The following is a 16798-nucleotide window of genomic DNA, read 5'->3' as shown; positions in this document are numbered from 1 at the left end:
GCTGTCTTGGCGCGAGACTTGTCCGACTTCAGACAGCGGGTTAAAAGCAACGTTTTTCTGCTGAAAACGGTTTTAACTTAATACACTATCGGTTTTTTAACACACCACCTGTAGGGCAACAACACTGAGCGACATTACAGGTTAGTCTGTTGGTTTTATTTCCTTTTATGAACCAGGAATGTCTTCATTTCGCGATCAGAGCTACAGTAACTTATTAAAACTAAGCTAACTGTAACCGAAGCTAACTGCTCCTGCTACATAACATTAGCAATGTGTGGAGAGTGCACTGTGATTTGTAGGCTGTGGACACCGACGCTAATATTTACTGTTAAATGGTGAATACTTGCATAAAAACAGTTAGCTACTCTGATTGTGAATATTTTTAGTTATCAATGAGAGGATACCTAACGCGAATAATCTCCTAAAATGGCACAACTTCACAAAATCAACGAATTCATCAGCAAACCTTACCAGATGTGCCATCAAGTGAGCTGCTTTCGTCAGAAATCAAATCAGAGAGCCTTTATTGTCATTGTAAGCTTACACACAACGAAACTATGAGTGGTACTCCTGTTGGTGTATAGGAAATACAAATGATGCAGCACTGCGACTAGTATAAATATACTGGCCAGGTTCAACTTTATGTCTGTGTTAATAACAAAGGTTTGTCCTTGTGAAACATTTCTTGTAACCAAATAACTGACCAAAGAAATCCTTTTAAAGCCTAACCAGGCAGGCTGTTTACATTTTAGGCAATATTCTTGTATTGTTTGCGATATTTAGACTGTGTGTGTCAGGTATATCTAGTGTCATTGTTTATATTTGGAAATAATACCACAATTAGCATGATTAATTAATTAGTTGTATATATATATATATATAGATATAGATATAGATATAGATATAGATAATTATAAATAATACAAATAATTTTCTCTTTTGCAATTATCTTATGGGCTGTAATATTTACAATGTAGCCTTTAAGAATGAAATCAAGTAAATTTAATAGTATTTCCCTAACCCTTTCAATGTATGGGCTGCAGCAATTTTTGGCATGTTGAAATCTGCATTAGATTAGGTGACTATTGGTTATCACAGCTGCATTAGTTATAAAACAGGGCATAGATCAGCTGAAATAATGCAGATGGATGAGGGTAAATGTTCCCGCAGACTATGATCAGTTCTTGACAGATATTATTTTTTGACACAACAATGGAATAAAATTGAGAAAACACATTATATGCTTTAGGATCCTATCCATAAAGTTAGGTGTCAGTTATTGTGAGTTGGGTTAAAATGTTATTTTGTTATCAGTGTGTCTTTCCTTGCATTAGAAAACATTGCTTTAATTGACCAGAGACTAAATATTAACACATAAAAATGACTTTCATTCTGAAAAACACAACTTTTTTGTGATGCTCTGTTGGTGTTGAGATTGGCTTTTCTTTTTGTGTAATAGCCTACTAAATTTATTTGTTTGTTTGTCCAGCTTACATAATGTCTCTTCTCCCCCTTTCTATCCCACTGCATCACTCTTTAGACTGAACCTCTGCACCTTAAGGCTGCCTGATGGTGTCAGAACAGACTCAGGATGAACTGTGAACTTTTAGCAACGTGCAGTGCTCTGGGTTACCTGGAAGGAGACACCTATCACAAGGAGTCTGATTGTTTGGGTGAGTGATTTTGAAATACTAAAAATATTTGGGTGTTATAATGATAGGTTTTTGATTATTTTTTTGGATCAAAAACACTTATCCTCTACTTGTCCTTTGTCTGTGTAACAGAGAGTGTGAAAGACTTGATCCGGTATTTACGACATGAAGATGACACCCGCGATGTCCGGCAGCAGCTGGGCGCGGGACAGATTGTACAGAATGACCTTCTACCTATTATCACTCAGCATAGACAAGACAAAGCCTTATTTGATGCCTGCATCAGGTATGAACCTCTTATAAAACATCTCTCTTCAAAATACAATTTCCACTCATGAATATGTTAAATAGACATGTATCAAATTATCAGTTTGTTCATAAAAAATAAGATAACGCAGTCCTATAATACATTATGGCTAAAGTGATGCAAATATTGTGTTACATTATTGTTACACTGGTATAAAGTGTTGGTTTAATAAGCACAGTTGCATTTTAATTTACAAGAAAATGTATAATTTTTGAATATACTGTTATGACTTTAGAATTTGGTCAACAAGAATTTTTAAAGGCCCCATACGGTATGTTTTGAATTTAAAACAACAACTGTGAAAGTATGAAGATGTTGCTTTTCCCTCAAGCTCTTCCACAACTAGATGGGGTTATTTTTTTAGCAATTTGTTTTAGCTTAAAATTTGAAAGACACATCTTGAGGACCTATATGACTCTAGATAACTTACTACACTGCTCAAAAAAATTAAAGGAACACTTTAAAATACATCATATTTCAATACGGGGAAAAAACAAACTGGATATTAGCATTGATATGGACTGGATAATGTGTTAGGAATGAAAAGTGCCACATTGTTTGATGGGAATGAAAACTGACAATGGGTCAAAGGATTTCATCCTGATACTTAATGGCAGTCAGAATGCCATTGTCCAGCCTGTAGAGGTCTGTGCGTCCCTCCATGGATATGCCTCCCCACACCATCACTGACCCACCACCAAACCAGTCATGCTGAACAATGTTACAGGCAGCATAACGTTCTCCACAGCTTCTCCAGACCCTTTCATGTCCGTCACATGCGCTCAGGGTGAACCTGCTCTCATCTGTGAAAAGCACAGGGCACCAGTGGTGGACTTGCAAATTCCTGTGTTCTATGGCAAATGCCAGCTGAGCTCCACGGTGCCGGTCAGCGAGCACAGCGGACACTAGAGGACGGTGGGCCCTCAGACCACTCTCATTACATCTCTTTCTGATTGTTTGATCAGAGACATTCACACCAGTGGTCTGCTGAGGGTCATTTTGTAGAGCTATTGCAGTGCTCATCCTGTTCCTCCTTGCACAAAGGAGCAGATACCTGTCCTGCTGATGGGTTGAGGACCTTCGACAGCCCTGTCAAGCTCTCCCAGACTAACTGCCTGTCTCCTGGAATTTCCTCCATGCTTGAGAATGTGTTGGGAGACACAGCAAACCTTCTGGTAATGGCACGCATTGATGTGCCATCCTGGAGGAGTTGGACTGTCTGTGGAACCTCTGTAGGGTCCAGGTATCGCCTCATGCTACCAGAAGTGACTCTGACCCTAGCCAAATGCAAAACTAGTGAAAAACAGTCTGAAAACATTAGGAAGGAAAAAAATGTCACCTGTAAACTCATTCCTGTTGTGGGGGTTGTCTCATTGTTACCCCTCTAGTGCATCTGTTGTTAATTTTATGAACACCAAAGCAGCTGAAACTGACTAAAGAGCCCCTCAGTTACTTACTTGACCAGATCAGTATCCCACATGTTTCACTGATTTGTTGCAATACTTAGATTAAAAAGTGTTCCTTTAATTTTTTTGAGCAGTGTATAAAGGGCCATAGAATGGGACCTTTGACTCAAATGACTCTTCTACGTTTTTCCCTCAGGCTCATGGTCAACCTTACTCAACCTGCCATGCTTTGTTTTGGGAAAGTCCCAGATGATCCAGTATTTAGATTTCACTTTTTGCAAGTGACTTCTCATTTACAAGCCTATAAAGAGGTATGGTGATAATATCATTAAAGTTAGAATATATGGGTTGTACACAGCCTTAATAATTTCATTATGTTTGAGGTGTACTGTAAAAATTACTGCTTTGTACTATAATGTTATGTTCTTTTATTTGTAGGCATTTGCAAGTGAACGTGTGTTTGGCATTTTAAGCGAGACATTGTATGACCTTCTGCAACTTGTAAGTTTTCCTCTGATGCACATAATCTTAGCTGTTTTCTCTCAGTGAAATGGTTCTGCTTATTAATGTGTTTTTGCTTTTTTGCTCCGTCCCCCTGCTCACCTTCGATTCAGGACTGGGAGCAGAGACAGGAGGAAGACAATCTGCTCATAGAGAGGATTTTGCTTCTGGTCAGGAATGTACTTCACATACCTGCGAACCCCAATGAAGAGAAGGTTTGATTTTAACATAAATGCCAGCTTGATAAGATACTGATCATTACCAATAAGTGTTCTCTTTTGGAGTTATTCCATTAACCTTAATCTCACTTTATTTCCTTCCCTGATCTCTGCCCTTCCTCTGGTTGTAGAAAGTGGATGATGATGCCAGTGTCCATGACAGAGTGCTGTGGGCACTTCACATGAGCGGTTTTGATGACTTGGTCAAGTTCTTGGCGTCAGCCCAGAGTGAGCAGCAGTGGAGTATGCATGTGTTGGAAATAATCTCCCTCATGTTCAGAGACCAGGTAAGACCAGGTTCATTTGGAGGCGCATATATAGTTCTCTAGCTGCTCTGTGTTTAAACATGTTTTTTATTTTCTTTCCAGACTCCAGAAGCTTTGGTGAGCGCCGGTCATGCTCGTTCAGCTGAAGAGAAGCAGAGGGACTCCCAGGAACTGGAATCGCTGCGGCAGAAGGAGCATGCAGAGAAACGTTCCCGCACATTACAGAGAGGAACCAGGTATGGAAAAGCAGATGGTCTTTAGTGTCTGTGTTACAGGATGGCACAATGGATGTAAAAGACTTTCTTCATCCGGTCACCACTTGTAGAACAACTTCAGTTTTGTTGCAATTCGACAACTAAACACATTTTATACTGCACCTGTAGTGCATTAACTTGCACTCTTTGCATTTAAATGCGTATAGCTCAGTTTTGTTTGATTATAAATGAGTGCACAGAGAAGAAATTTTGAAAGCAGGAGAGTACAGGTACAAGGTTTTATAAACAGAGTGAAGGCATTAAGATGCGAAATGGGGTTCATCATTGTGCACAAACATGGAAAGTACAAATGTATTGAGCTCAAAATAGATCATCATTAACTCAAATTTAATTATTCATTGTGACAATAATTTCTCAACTAAATATTATTTAGCGTCCCAGCAAATTGCCCCACATAAAGATCCCCATTCACTGAACTATCACTTTCTGTTAGAAAGGATGTAGGAAGCTTGTGCTGCGAGCTGTAACATACAAAGTTGCATGCAGTTACTAATTCTTCTGTGCAAAGAAATGATCCCTCAAAGGAAAATACTGGCCACACCAAATACTGATTGGACTTATAGTTTTGCTGTTCAGTATTGTTTGTGTAAAGTTAAGTAATAATCACAATCAGAAAAGCCTTTTTTGCCAAGTGCACTCAATTAAGTTGACATGGTGTATTGAGAGCAGCACCTAACACCAACAGCAGACAGTAAAAGAATAAATACACAAATCTAAATCTGAGAATTCTAAATGAAAAATCCTACAAGTATTAGAAGTACAGTGGAGCTCCACACAGGGAGGCCGCCATCTGTGGTGCCATCTCGGATGTTGTCATATTGTCAGTGGCTTTCATTTTGGAAGCTTCCCACATTACAGCAGGTATATGTGTCTAAAACTTGTCCACAGTAATGTATGTCGATATTTTTTTCTGTGTTAAAGTGTGTGTGCTGGTGTTTCTCTTAGGCACTCTCGTTTTGGAGGATCTTATGTTATTCAAGGTCTCAAAGCAATAGGGGACAAAGATGTGATCTATCACAGAAATCTTCAGAATGTGAGTAGTAGTATATCTCCAGTGTAAGAAAATCCTAACTTTATATGTAGTGATGCTAACAAATATTATGTTAATTTGTCTGTGCTTTTCATTTCTTAGTTCAAGAATTACACTCATGATATGGGCAAAGCAGTGAGACGTGTTCCTAAGAGGAATCGAAAAGCCCAGGAGTGTAAGGACAAACGCCGCTCAGCCTTAAATGTTCGACTCTTCCTTCGAGAGTTTTGTGTGGACTTCTTGGACAACTGCTACAATCGACTAATGTACCTTGTTAAGGTCAGCTACTGTCACATAATGACTGTTTTTCTCTAGCAAACACACAGGCATCCAATAGCCCAGTGGGATTTTGATCAGATTCAGCCTTAATTCAAACTGTTCAGCAACATCACAGAGAATCTAGGTTCTCTGTCAGCAGAACATTCTCTCAGGAAATGGTTGAGCTAAAATTGGTGAATTATAAGAATGGAATCCAAGTATAAAATCAAGTCTAAATTCCTTGTGTATACTTACACACGTGGACAAAATTGTTGGTACCCCTCAGTTAAAGAAGGAAAAACCCACAATTCTCACTGAAATCACTTGAAACTCACAAAAGTAACAATAAATAAAAATTTATTGAAAATTAAATAATCAAAAACAGCCATTACTTTTGAATTGTTGATTAACATAATTATTTAAAAAAACAAACTAATGAAACAGGCCTGGACAAAAATGATGGTACCTCTATAAAAGATTGAAAACTATTTGACCAGAGTGACATGATTAACTCAGGTGTGTCATTTAATTGACATCACAGGTGTTTCCAAACTCATAATCAGTCAGTCTGCCTATTTAAAGGGAGACAAGTAGTCACCCTGCTGTTTGGTGAAAAGGTGTGTACCACACTGAACATGGACAACAGAAAGCGAAGGAGAGAATTGTCCCAGGACATCCGAAAAAAATTATAGACAAACATCTTAAAGGTAAAGGCTATAAGACCATCTCTAAACAGCTTGAAGTTCCTGTGACAACAGTGGCTCATATTATTCAGAAGTTCAAGACCCACGGGACAGTAGCCAACCTCCCTGGACGTGGCCGCAAGAGGAAAATTGATGACAAATTGAAGAGACGGATCGTTGGAATTGTATCCAAAGAGCCCAGAGCAACCTCCAAAGAAATTAAAGGTGAACTCCAAGGCCAAGGTACATCAGTGTCAGATCGCACCATTCGTCGTTGTTTGAGCCAAAGTGGACTTCATGGGAGACGACCAAGGAGGACACCACTGCTGAAAAAAACTCATAAAAAAGCGAGACTGGAATTTGCAAAAATGCATGTTGACAAGCCACAAAGCTTCTGGGAGAATGTCCTTTGGACAGATGAGACCAAACTGGAGCTTTTTGGTAAGGCACATCAACTCTATGTTCATAGACTCAAAAACCAAGCATACGAAGAAAAGAACACTGTCCCTACGGTGAAACATGGAGGAGGCTCAGTAATGTTTTGGGGCTGCTTTGCTGCATCTGGCACAGGGTGTCTTGAAAGTGTGCAAGGTACGATGAAATCTGAAGACTATCAAGGCATTCTGGAGAGAAATGTGCTGCCTTGTGTCAGAAAGCTTGGTCTCAGTCGCAGGTCATGGGTCTTCCAACAGGACAACGATCCAAAACACACAGCCAAAAACACCCAAGAATGGCTGAGAGAAAAGCGTTGGACTATTCTAAAGTGGCCTTCTATGAGCCCAGATCTGAATCCCATTGAACATATGTGGAAGGAGCTGAAACATGCCATTTGGAGAAGACACCCATCAAACCTGAGACAACTGGAGCTGTTTGCTCATGAGGAGTGGGCCAAAATACCTGTTGACAGCTGCAGAACGCTCATTGACAAATACAGAAATCGTTTAATTGCAGTGATTGCCTCAAAAGGTTGTGCAACAAAATATTAAGTTATGGGTACCATCATTTTTGTCCAGCCCTATTTCATTAGTTTGTTTTTTTAAATAATTATGTTAATCAACAATTCAAAAGTGATGGCTGATTTTGATTATTTAATTTTCAATAAATTTTTATTTATTGTTACTTTTGTGAGTTTCAAGTGATTTCAGTGAGAATTGTGGGTTTTTCCTTCTTTAACCGAGGGGTACCAACAATTTTGTCCACGTGTGTACTCATACTCAATAAAAACTTTTCTGATTCTCATTCTGAGTGAAGGTGCAGAATTATCATCACATTGGGACAAAACTTCTTTCTGTATGACCATAAAAGAATGTGTTTATTATTTGTTTATTAATATAGAGTGGATCCATTTTTCAGTCTTTATTTGTTTTTTGCTTCAGTTATGAAATTCATGTGTTAGTTTTTTTTGTATGTGGTTGTCGAATATAATAAAACAGGAGTGCAATTTTGTAAAACGTTTAGAGGTTTCTGCATTTGAAACCAAAGTTCAGTGCTAACCAGGTTTTGCTTTTTCTTTACAGGAAAATCTCATTCGAGAGCAGTCGCAGCAGCACGATGAGACCTATTACCTCTGGGCGCTCAGCTTTTTCATGGCTTTCAATCGTGGTAACGGTTTCCGTGCAGATTTAGTTTCTGAGACCATGTCGATCCGTGCTTTCCATTTTATTGAGCGCAACATTACCAACTACTATGAGATGCTGCTCACAGACCGCAAAGAGGCCACATCCTGGTCTCGCAGGTAAGGGGATCATTAGAAAGCAGGCTAATAGAAACAAGTACGTGAGCTGGCCTTAGACTGCTGTCATTTGTTTTAACTTTTTCTTGTTTTTGTAGAATGCACTTGGCACTAAAGGCATATCAAGAGCTGCTGCTGACTGTGAATGAGATGGACCGATCACCAGATGAAACCATCCGTCAGAGTTCCAGTGTTATTAAAAGTAAGTAAAACTACTAGCTCTAATTAAGGTTAATCTTTTAAGAGTACGACTTGGATATACATGAAAACATTTATTGCTTGTTTCCAGGTCAGTAAACCCTAAACAGCACGTTTTAATCTTTACATAATGCTTGAAGTATATGGCTATACTACTAAAACAATATTCAGGTTTAGTCCTAGTTTGTATCAGCAAACATGAAAAAGTTCATCTGTTTATCTTCAACTTCTAGGTAACGTATTCTACCTGATGGAGTACAGGGACATTTTCCTGACCTTGCTGAGGAAGTATGATGAAACCAGGCAGCCTCACTCTTACCTCAAAGACCTGGTGGAGTCAACTCATCTCTTCTTACGCATGTTGGAACGTTTTTGTAAAGGTCGCAAAAATTTGATGGTGCAGGTAAGCCGTTCTATTATGTTTGTTGTGTGTTTATATTTTTGCTTTTAATACCTCCCTGGAATTTTGGTGCCTTACTGTGGTATCTCTGCAGAGGAAGAACGTGAAGCGGAAAAAGTCTCGAGGTAAGAAGCAACAGTCGGCAGCAGAAACTAGCCCAGAAGCCCTGGAGGAGACCTGGAAGATTGTGGAGGAAGGGTTTAAGGCTGCAGGGTTTCAGGTCAGTGTGAGAATCAACCTCAAGGGGGAGCAGCTGGTAAATGCTGCACAACATATCAGTCTGGTAATGATAAATGCTGATGCTTAAGTAGAGTCATGTCTGGTTCAAAGTTTGAACGGCTAGATTTACCAGCAATTAATAACCACCTTTCTTTGTTCTGTCTGCAGCTGTCAGAATCTTTAACCGAAAGCATTGTGCCATTTGATGCCACGTCTGAAACTCCTCTTGAGGAGCAGCGTACCGAAGCTATGGTGCGAGTACAAGATGCTCTGCTGGCTCGACTTGGACCTGAAGCACTGGGGCTGCTGCGTGCTGCCAGGTCAGTACGATCTGACATTATTTTTGTTATCCTTAAGAGAGAGCTCAAAGTGACATTAAAATATTACTAGATTTTTCTGAACAACTGTTCAAACCCTGAAGATTTCCAAAGAAATAATGAGAGAAAAACAGTACATCTTCATAGTCTGTGAAACCAAAAAAATCTACAACTTTTACTGGTGTGAAACTGCAAACATGACTCTATCATTCAAGTCAGTCATTGCCAGTTGATTTGAATGTTCACGAAAACATTAATCCACAATATTCCAGCGGTTAATCAGACATCTCCAGTAATTAAAATAGTATTTAAGTCTTTAAGCTTTTCTTCTTGTCATATACAGGGAGGTCTGGCCGGAGGGAGATGTGTTTGGTTCAGCTGATGTGGAACCTGAAGAGGAACTGGAACTCCTCAAGCAGATCCTTCATGCCAATCTGCCAAGTAGGTTTTTTAAACTTACGTTTAACTCTGCGTGTCGTCTTTGCATCATCTAAAATTTCCCATTTTATTTTAGGATCCTCTCCTCCTGAGACTGGGGTAGAGGAGGATGAAGATGGAGCAGAGTTAGAAGAGGAAGAATTGGAGTCTGTCCAGATTTCTGAAACAGAGTTTAACTTTCTAGACTTCATTAAGAGGTGAGGAAAATGGCGACTGCAACTAACGCCCATTCTTTTAAAACTGCTTTTCAGACAATAATCTGCTAGTACAAACCAAATAGCGCTTTTAACTTTGTTTGCAAACACATTTTGTGACCTTCAAATGGGATGTTTGCTTTTTCTTTTGGCCCTTGCAGATTTGCCAACCCCAGTATTGTGCGTCCATACCTTCTTCTATTAAAATCATACTCAAAAAACACACCACACACAAACCACTGCATCGCTCGAATGCTGCACCGCTTGGCGGTTGATCTGAAAATGGAGGCCCTGCTTTTCCAGCTGTCTGTCTTCCACCTCTTCAACAAAATCCTCAATGACCCCGCAGCAGCTGCTTACAAGGTACACTAAGAGCACAAGAGAAAAACATTCTTCTGAGTTGTTGAGCAAGTTGTTGGGGATATAAAGCTTAGTAAAGATTAAACACAAGATCTAACCTTTTTTTCTTTCTCTCTTCACAGGAACTAGTGACCTTTGCCAAGTATGTGCTGAACCGTTTCTTTTCCCTGACAGCACAAAACAACAAGGCATATGTTGAACTGCTGTTCTGGAAAAATGTGGGGGCTGCACGTGAGATGACGGAGGGCTACAGCAAAGATGGGTGTGTGCTCTCTTTTGTTTGTATTTATGTGGTGTGTGTCAAGTTATGCTGACTGGTGTTACAAGTTAAAGGTACATTTGTCTAAAAATGTATGTCCACTACCAGTCAAAAGTTTGGACACACCTTCTCATTTAATGGTTTTTATTTAATTATTTTATACATTGTAGATTAATCCTGAAGACATCGAAACAAATGAAAAGAATTCATATGGAACTATATTTTAAACAAAAAAAATGTTTATCTTCAGTGTTGATCTACAATGTATAAAATAATACAAATAAGTCAAAAGCATTGAACGAGAAGGTGTGTCCACACTTTTGACTGATAGTGTATGTGTATTTATTTAAGCCCCCGAATATAACGCATCACCTCTCACTGTCTTAAATATGTCAGAGAGGGAAAGAAACCAACGTGGACCGAAGAGGAGGAAGAGGAGCTGCGTAAGCTCTACGAGGAGCACCGCGATTCTGAAGGTTCACACTTGTCATTTGTTTGTTTTTTCACATCTGTCGGCGGTATTGTTACCAGGTCCAGCTGCACACTTTGTTCTAAGGTTTAGAATCTTTCATTGACTGTTTATTCTTGTGCTTAGTGCCAGACATAGTGGAGACTCTGCTGCCATTACTCAGCAACAGCAACCGAAATCGGCGGCAGGTAGTGACACAACTGGTGCACATGGGTCTGGTGGAGAACGCTAAAGAACTGAAGAAGCCAAAGTATGTGCTCTGCGTGAATACATAGAGGAATATATTGCAGAATGGCTCTAGAGACTACACTGAAAAGTATAAAAGACTGTTGTTCAAGACTTTTTTTCTTATTCAAAGGAAAGGTACTCGAATTGTTCTGTGGACTGAGGAACAGGAAGAGGAGCTACAGATGCTCTTTGAGGAATACAGAGACTCTGATGGTAATCATGTTATTATACACCATAATTCAATATGGAATAATTTAATACGTGACAGAAAAATCACTGAACCCCTGTCCCCTATCCAGTCCTTTAAAACAGTTGTGCCGTGACTACTTCCGTGTTTGTGTGGTGACTTCAAAGTGATAAAAAGTAAAACCATTTTCACAGATGTTCTGGGTAACATCCTGAAGAAACTCACAGCCAAGAGGTCCCGTGCACGTGTGGTGGACAAGCTGCTCAGTATGGGTTTGGTGTCCGAGAGACGAGAACTTTATAAGAAGAGAAGCCGCAGCGCTCAAGGAAAGAACTCTGGGAAAGGAATGGTACTTTTGATGTGTTTTGGTCTTGTACACTAAAACTATAAAATACGTCAAAAATGTGGGAATGATGTCCGTGCCTCTAATACAAAAACAAGTGTATGATCAAAATATAATCTAACTGTGATCCATTCTATTTAGAGAAGTAGTGTTTCTACAATAAATGTGATGTACTTTCTGCCGTAGACTGAAGAAGAGTTCTTAGCTGAACTAACACAAGGCTTCCCAGATGGTTCTGTGGAAAGAGATGATGAAGATGAGAGTGAGGATGAGTCGGAAGACAGTGAGGAGGATGAAGATCAGGAGAGAGAAAGATCACAAAATGGTGGAAGGAGGAGCCAAAGCATGAACTCCCCATTAGAGAGAAGAGCTGATGTGGGCACCATGGTGCATGCTTTACACCAGGCAGGTGAGACGAAGGCCAAACGGTGAAATGTAGGATCCGTAAAATGATGGTAGTAAATATAATGAATAAAAAGTATTTATACAGCCTTGTTTGAGAACACAAGTTAAAGTTTACCTACAACTACAGGCTAGAATTGTTTCTTGATGTACTCTTGGGATTAGTGTCATATTGCTTTGTTTTGCTTTTGATTTTAAAGGCATGTCTGGACCCTTGCTGTGGCTGCAGAATTGTTTAAACAGAACAGCAAGTGATCGTGAAGACGATGGTGAGTGTCACTGTCAAAAAACAGTATGCAAACTCTGTGATATTTTTTGATTCTGTTGCTGGTGGCTTTAGAAAAGTTCTCATGAAAGTTGTTGTATGTAATTAGAACATAAACAGATTGTTCTCTTAATGAAATTATTGTTGTCCATTCCCCAGGGTTGTCCCAGCCTGTTCCACTCGTTCCTGTGACAGAGGCGAGTGAAGACGCCATGGAGAACAAAAGCTTCCTGAGGTTGTTGCGCAAATTGGGAATGCGAGCACCTGCAGATGAACAGGTGTGTGATGTCATTTGACCTCATTCTAATTATATCCCATATATTGCTGTGATTTGAGATAGTGTTGTTGAAAAGTCATTTTGAAATAATGGAAAATGAAAACTATACACCTGAAATTTGACAAAACCTTAACTGGAGTTATTTGTCACTGGTCTGTAATTAGGAGTCCTTCTGGAGGATCCCAGCAAAGATCAGTGCTTCTCAGCTCCGAAGTGCAGCTGCAGCTCTTAGTCCTAGAGAGGACGAGCCCAGTGAGGAGCGAAACGGGTCCATGAGTCCAGCCAGAGAACCCCAGCGGGAGGAGGATGAGGAAGACTCAACTGAACAAAGAGCTCAGGCTCTCAGAGCTCTGCTACTCGCACGCACGAGGAAACGCCACACCTCTGAGGATACAGGTATGTGTGGCACCTTGTGTCAGATGGCACCATTTAATTACAGCTTTCTCACAGAGTTGAGCATTAAGTTACATGGTGCACATAAAACTTGCCTCTTTTATAGCCTGCTTTGGTTGTCAAATAGCCAAGAATGTGCTAGTAGACGCTAGTGAAACTGGGTATTACTAAATCTAAATAGTTTGTTTATGCTTCAGTTTACTGACACATTTATAACAGATGACTGAATAGCACAGAAGTAAGTTACAAGGACAGAATACGGACAGTTTCTGAGCTGAAGAGTAGAGATGTAAATTGACTGGAAAGATTTGGTCACCATTAATTTGCTTGAAATTGCTGGGAAAGCAGAAACGTAAAAAAACAGCAGCACAGAGCCACAATGTTAAAAGTGGAGCGTAAAATCACACATCATAATATGATTACTCCAGTGTATCTGTGGTTTAATAATAGTTAAACTGCCTAGTGACGCGGATTCAGACAGGGAGCATCTACCTCGTCCTGTGAAGCAAAAGATGGTCAGAGGATGATGGGGATTACTGCCATTCTTTAATGGATTGCTAAACCTTCAGACAGGAGTTACATGAGGATCTCTCAAGTTGCTTTAAAGTGGATGCAGCCCTCTGGAGGTCTGCAGTCTAGACTGTGGAAAGATCTGTCATCAGAATACCAAACAATCTATAGACACAGGGCCTTAGACCTGTCCCTGTGGATAGATAGATCCTCTTAAGAATTTAATTTTGTTTTCTCATTAATAAGCAATTTATCAGTGCTTTTGCTTTGTCATGGTTCACCGAAGGGAGACTTTAAGATGTCACATTTTAAGCCACTTCAAGTCTGTTGTTCTTAATCTACTGCTAATCAGGGATAAGTCGATGATTTTGGTAACTGTTCATATTTTGCCTTTGTTTTCAGCTCCTGTGTCAGCTGACACTCCTGCTGATGACACCAACACTGTAATTGAGAGGTGAGGCATCGCAGGATTTTATTAATCAATCAAGACAAACCGCTGCAGAGAATCATCTTAGTTTTTCATGTGTTCACATCAGGTCCCAGGAGAAGACTTCTACCAAAAGAAGCAGAAGCAGGGTTTTGGATGACGATGAAGAGAAGGAGAATGGTATTGTGCTCTTGCTGCTATTTTAATGTATTACTTAAATAATTAGGTCATCCATAACAGAAAACTTGTAAGCTTAAAGTTCAAAGCGAAGCAAGTTGAGGCCATCACTCCTTATTTCATGCTAAGCCTTATATGTGTGTCTGTATGTTTAATGAGGCTGTAACTGCTGCTTCCAACCCTCACATTGCTGTCTTTACAGAGGATGACTCCATCACTGTGATGGATTTGGATGCAAATGGTGATGATGATTCAGACAGGGAGGATATCTCTGCTCCGGTAAAGCGAAGACGGAAGATGGTCTTAATCGATGAAGAGGAAGATGAGGATTAGTGACATACTTTAATGGACTTTAAAAACTGCAGGCAGGAGGCTCTCTGGAGGTCCTTAGTCCAGGCAGCAGAAACTATTAATGGAACACCAAACAATCCAGGGAGGTAGGATCTTTGTACTGTCCCTGTAGATACATGGGTCCTATTAAGCAATTTCGCCGTGTCATCTCTTTCCCTAAGCAACTGATTCTGTTTTTGTTTTGTTATGGTAAATAAGTTCTTAGTCCTCTTCTTTGCCAGTTGTTCTTTTTCCCTTTGCATTCCCAAAATGGACATCATTGTGTTACAGATGACACTGTTTGATACACTCATTTGATTCATTTTGGATGTCAGAATTGTTGCATGTGTACAAATACTTTACATTTTGAGCTTATTTTCAATGGTGGCTCTGGATTTCACAGTAAAATTTAATCATATTAATAAATAAAATGACACTGTTACCAGATTACAGTGGCCCTTTGGCTGTTTTGTTGTATGACTTTGTTGCACCACACTGCTTTTAACACCAGAGGGCAGATACATGTTTTTCACATTGTGAATTAAGTGTAGGAGTATTTTAATTTATACTCATTATATGTGTTTATTTTGCTTTATATTTCTTAACAGTTAGTTTTTAGTAGTAAACTTACTGCTGTTTCTCTGTGGTGATAAAGAAGCACATAAACAAATTAAGGACTGGTCTTTTGATATTTGTTCAGAAATGACACAACGAAAGGTCTTGATTCAGCATTCTTCTACCTATGGATCCTGTATTTTGTGTATATCAGCCATCGCTGCTTGCAGTCCTCCTCGTTTTCCAGCTGTGTTGGAGGTGGCCTGTTGTCCTCACATCTGGACCATGTTAGTAACATCCTGTCACAGCATCTGCTCTGCCCCCATCCCACAGAGCCAGAAGCAGACCTGACAATCCGCAGATGCAGCTCCGAGTTAAGCATGTGAGCACAGTGGGGTGTGGGTGTATTTCATGAAACTTAAGAGGTTAAAGCTATGTTGTTTCCCCTGCTCAGAGAAACGCCTAATAGGTCTCCACGAATTCAAGCTACACCAGGCTTGGACAGTTTGTATATTAAACAGAGATGACTCATTGTTGAGCGACCAAAAGCAATTATCTGGCGGCTGTATTGCGTACACGTGAGTGCCAGATGCATTGTGCTAGTCATCAAGGCAAACAGTCAGGAAATAGAAACCATAAAACTGCTTTGTTGATGCCAGTGACGAGCTGACTTCAAACATGAGGTAAGAAGTGCTGGAAATCACTGGAGTTTTTAAGTTTATATATTCACTAAATACATGTTTATGCTTTAACAGCTCAGAGGTAATGCTTAGGTTTAAACTTTAGATTACAGTAGGGAAAACAATCATTTAGTGACTGGTCTGTTACGATCACACAAAATTTCCCCCTGGATGACTCATGAAACTGGATGTTGAATTTCCATTTTTACTTGGCACTTATCTATTTTAGCTCGAAACAGGGTTGTTGCATCATGTATATTTGAAAATGTGTCTATAGTGATTCCCCTCCTTCAGGTTAGCTTGGGGCGTGAGGGATGGAAAATATGACCTGATTTGTTTGCCTTCCAATATTTCTCTTTCCTAGAAGTCACATGGATTGGAACTCAGCATCATGTTTCAACACGACAACAGGGGACGCATAGCCTTTACCATTTTTGTATGATTGCATGTGTTTGACAGGTAGTTCATGTGCTTTTGCGAAATTGACAGGCTCTGATTGTACCTGGAAACGGGGAATAGCATCTCTGCTTAACAGTACCTTATAGTACTGGAAGTGACACCAATGATTTCCATTGATCTGCTCTGTCCAGTCAAACTCTCTCTATGTAAATACCGGCAGAGCACACCATGCAAACCGTGGTAAACAGTGACTGTGGGTGGGTGTAGGTTGTAACTGTTAGTGTTGTGGTTGGGGCCATGACTAAATAAGACTGTCCCCGTCACAGACACACAGCCACCTCCTGCGGTAGACATGGCGGAGGAAAAGAAGCGCCCCCACAAACAGCACTCACAGCTGCAGCTCATTCCTGAACTTTCCTGCACAATCCTCAGGCTCCCATGTC

General features: G+C 40.0%; 1 protein-coding gene across 1 annotated transcript; it reads left to right on the top strand.

The window, feature by feature from the left end:
• timeless (timeless circadian clock) lies at positions 1 to 15171 on the top strand. The gene is made up of 30 exons (XM_022197446.2): positions 1 to 140; positions 1541 to 1673; positions 1785 to 1938; positions 3562 to 3676; positions 3804 to 3866; positions 3980 to 4081; positions 4216 to 4371; positions 4453 to 4586; positions 5571 to 5658; positions 5758 to 5934; positions 8114 to 8331; positions 8427 to 8530; positions 8760 to 8929; positions 9021 to 9146; positions 9314 to 9465; positions 9806 to 9903; positions 9977 to 10097; positions 10256 to 10457; positions 10577 to 10716; positions 11110 to 11189; positions 11309 to 11432; positions 11541 to 11623; positions 11792 to 11946; positions 12127 to 12349; positions 12543 to 12611; positions 12767 to 12885; positions 13049 to 13280; positions 14190 to 14241; positions 14324 to 14394; positions 14594 to 15171. Exons 2-30 carry the CDS (start codon positions 1592 to 1594, stop codon positions 14722 to 14724), a joined length of 3741 nt encoding a protein of 1246 aa, XP_022053138.2. The 5' UTR covers positions 1 to 140; positions 1541 to 1591; the 3' UTR covers positions 14725 to 15171.
• Positions 15172 to 16798: the final 1627 nt, after the last annotated feature.

The sequence above is a fragment of the Acanthochromis polyacanthus genome, chromosome 5 (genome assembly GCF_021347895.1).
Source record: "Acanthochromis polyacanthus isolate Apoly-LR-REF ecotype Palm Island chromosome 5, KAUST_Apoly_ChrSc, whole genome shotgun sequence".
Classification (NCBI taxonomy): Eukaryota; Metazoa; Chordata; class Actinopteri; family Pomacentridae; genus Acanthochromis; species Acanthochromis polyacanthus.
The sequence above is the reverse complement of the archived record's forward strand: the minus strand, read 5'-3'. Positions and strand labels throughout refer to the sequence as shown.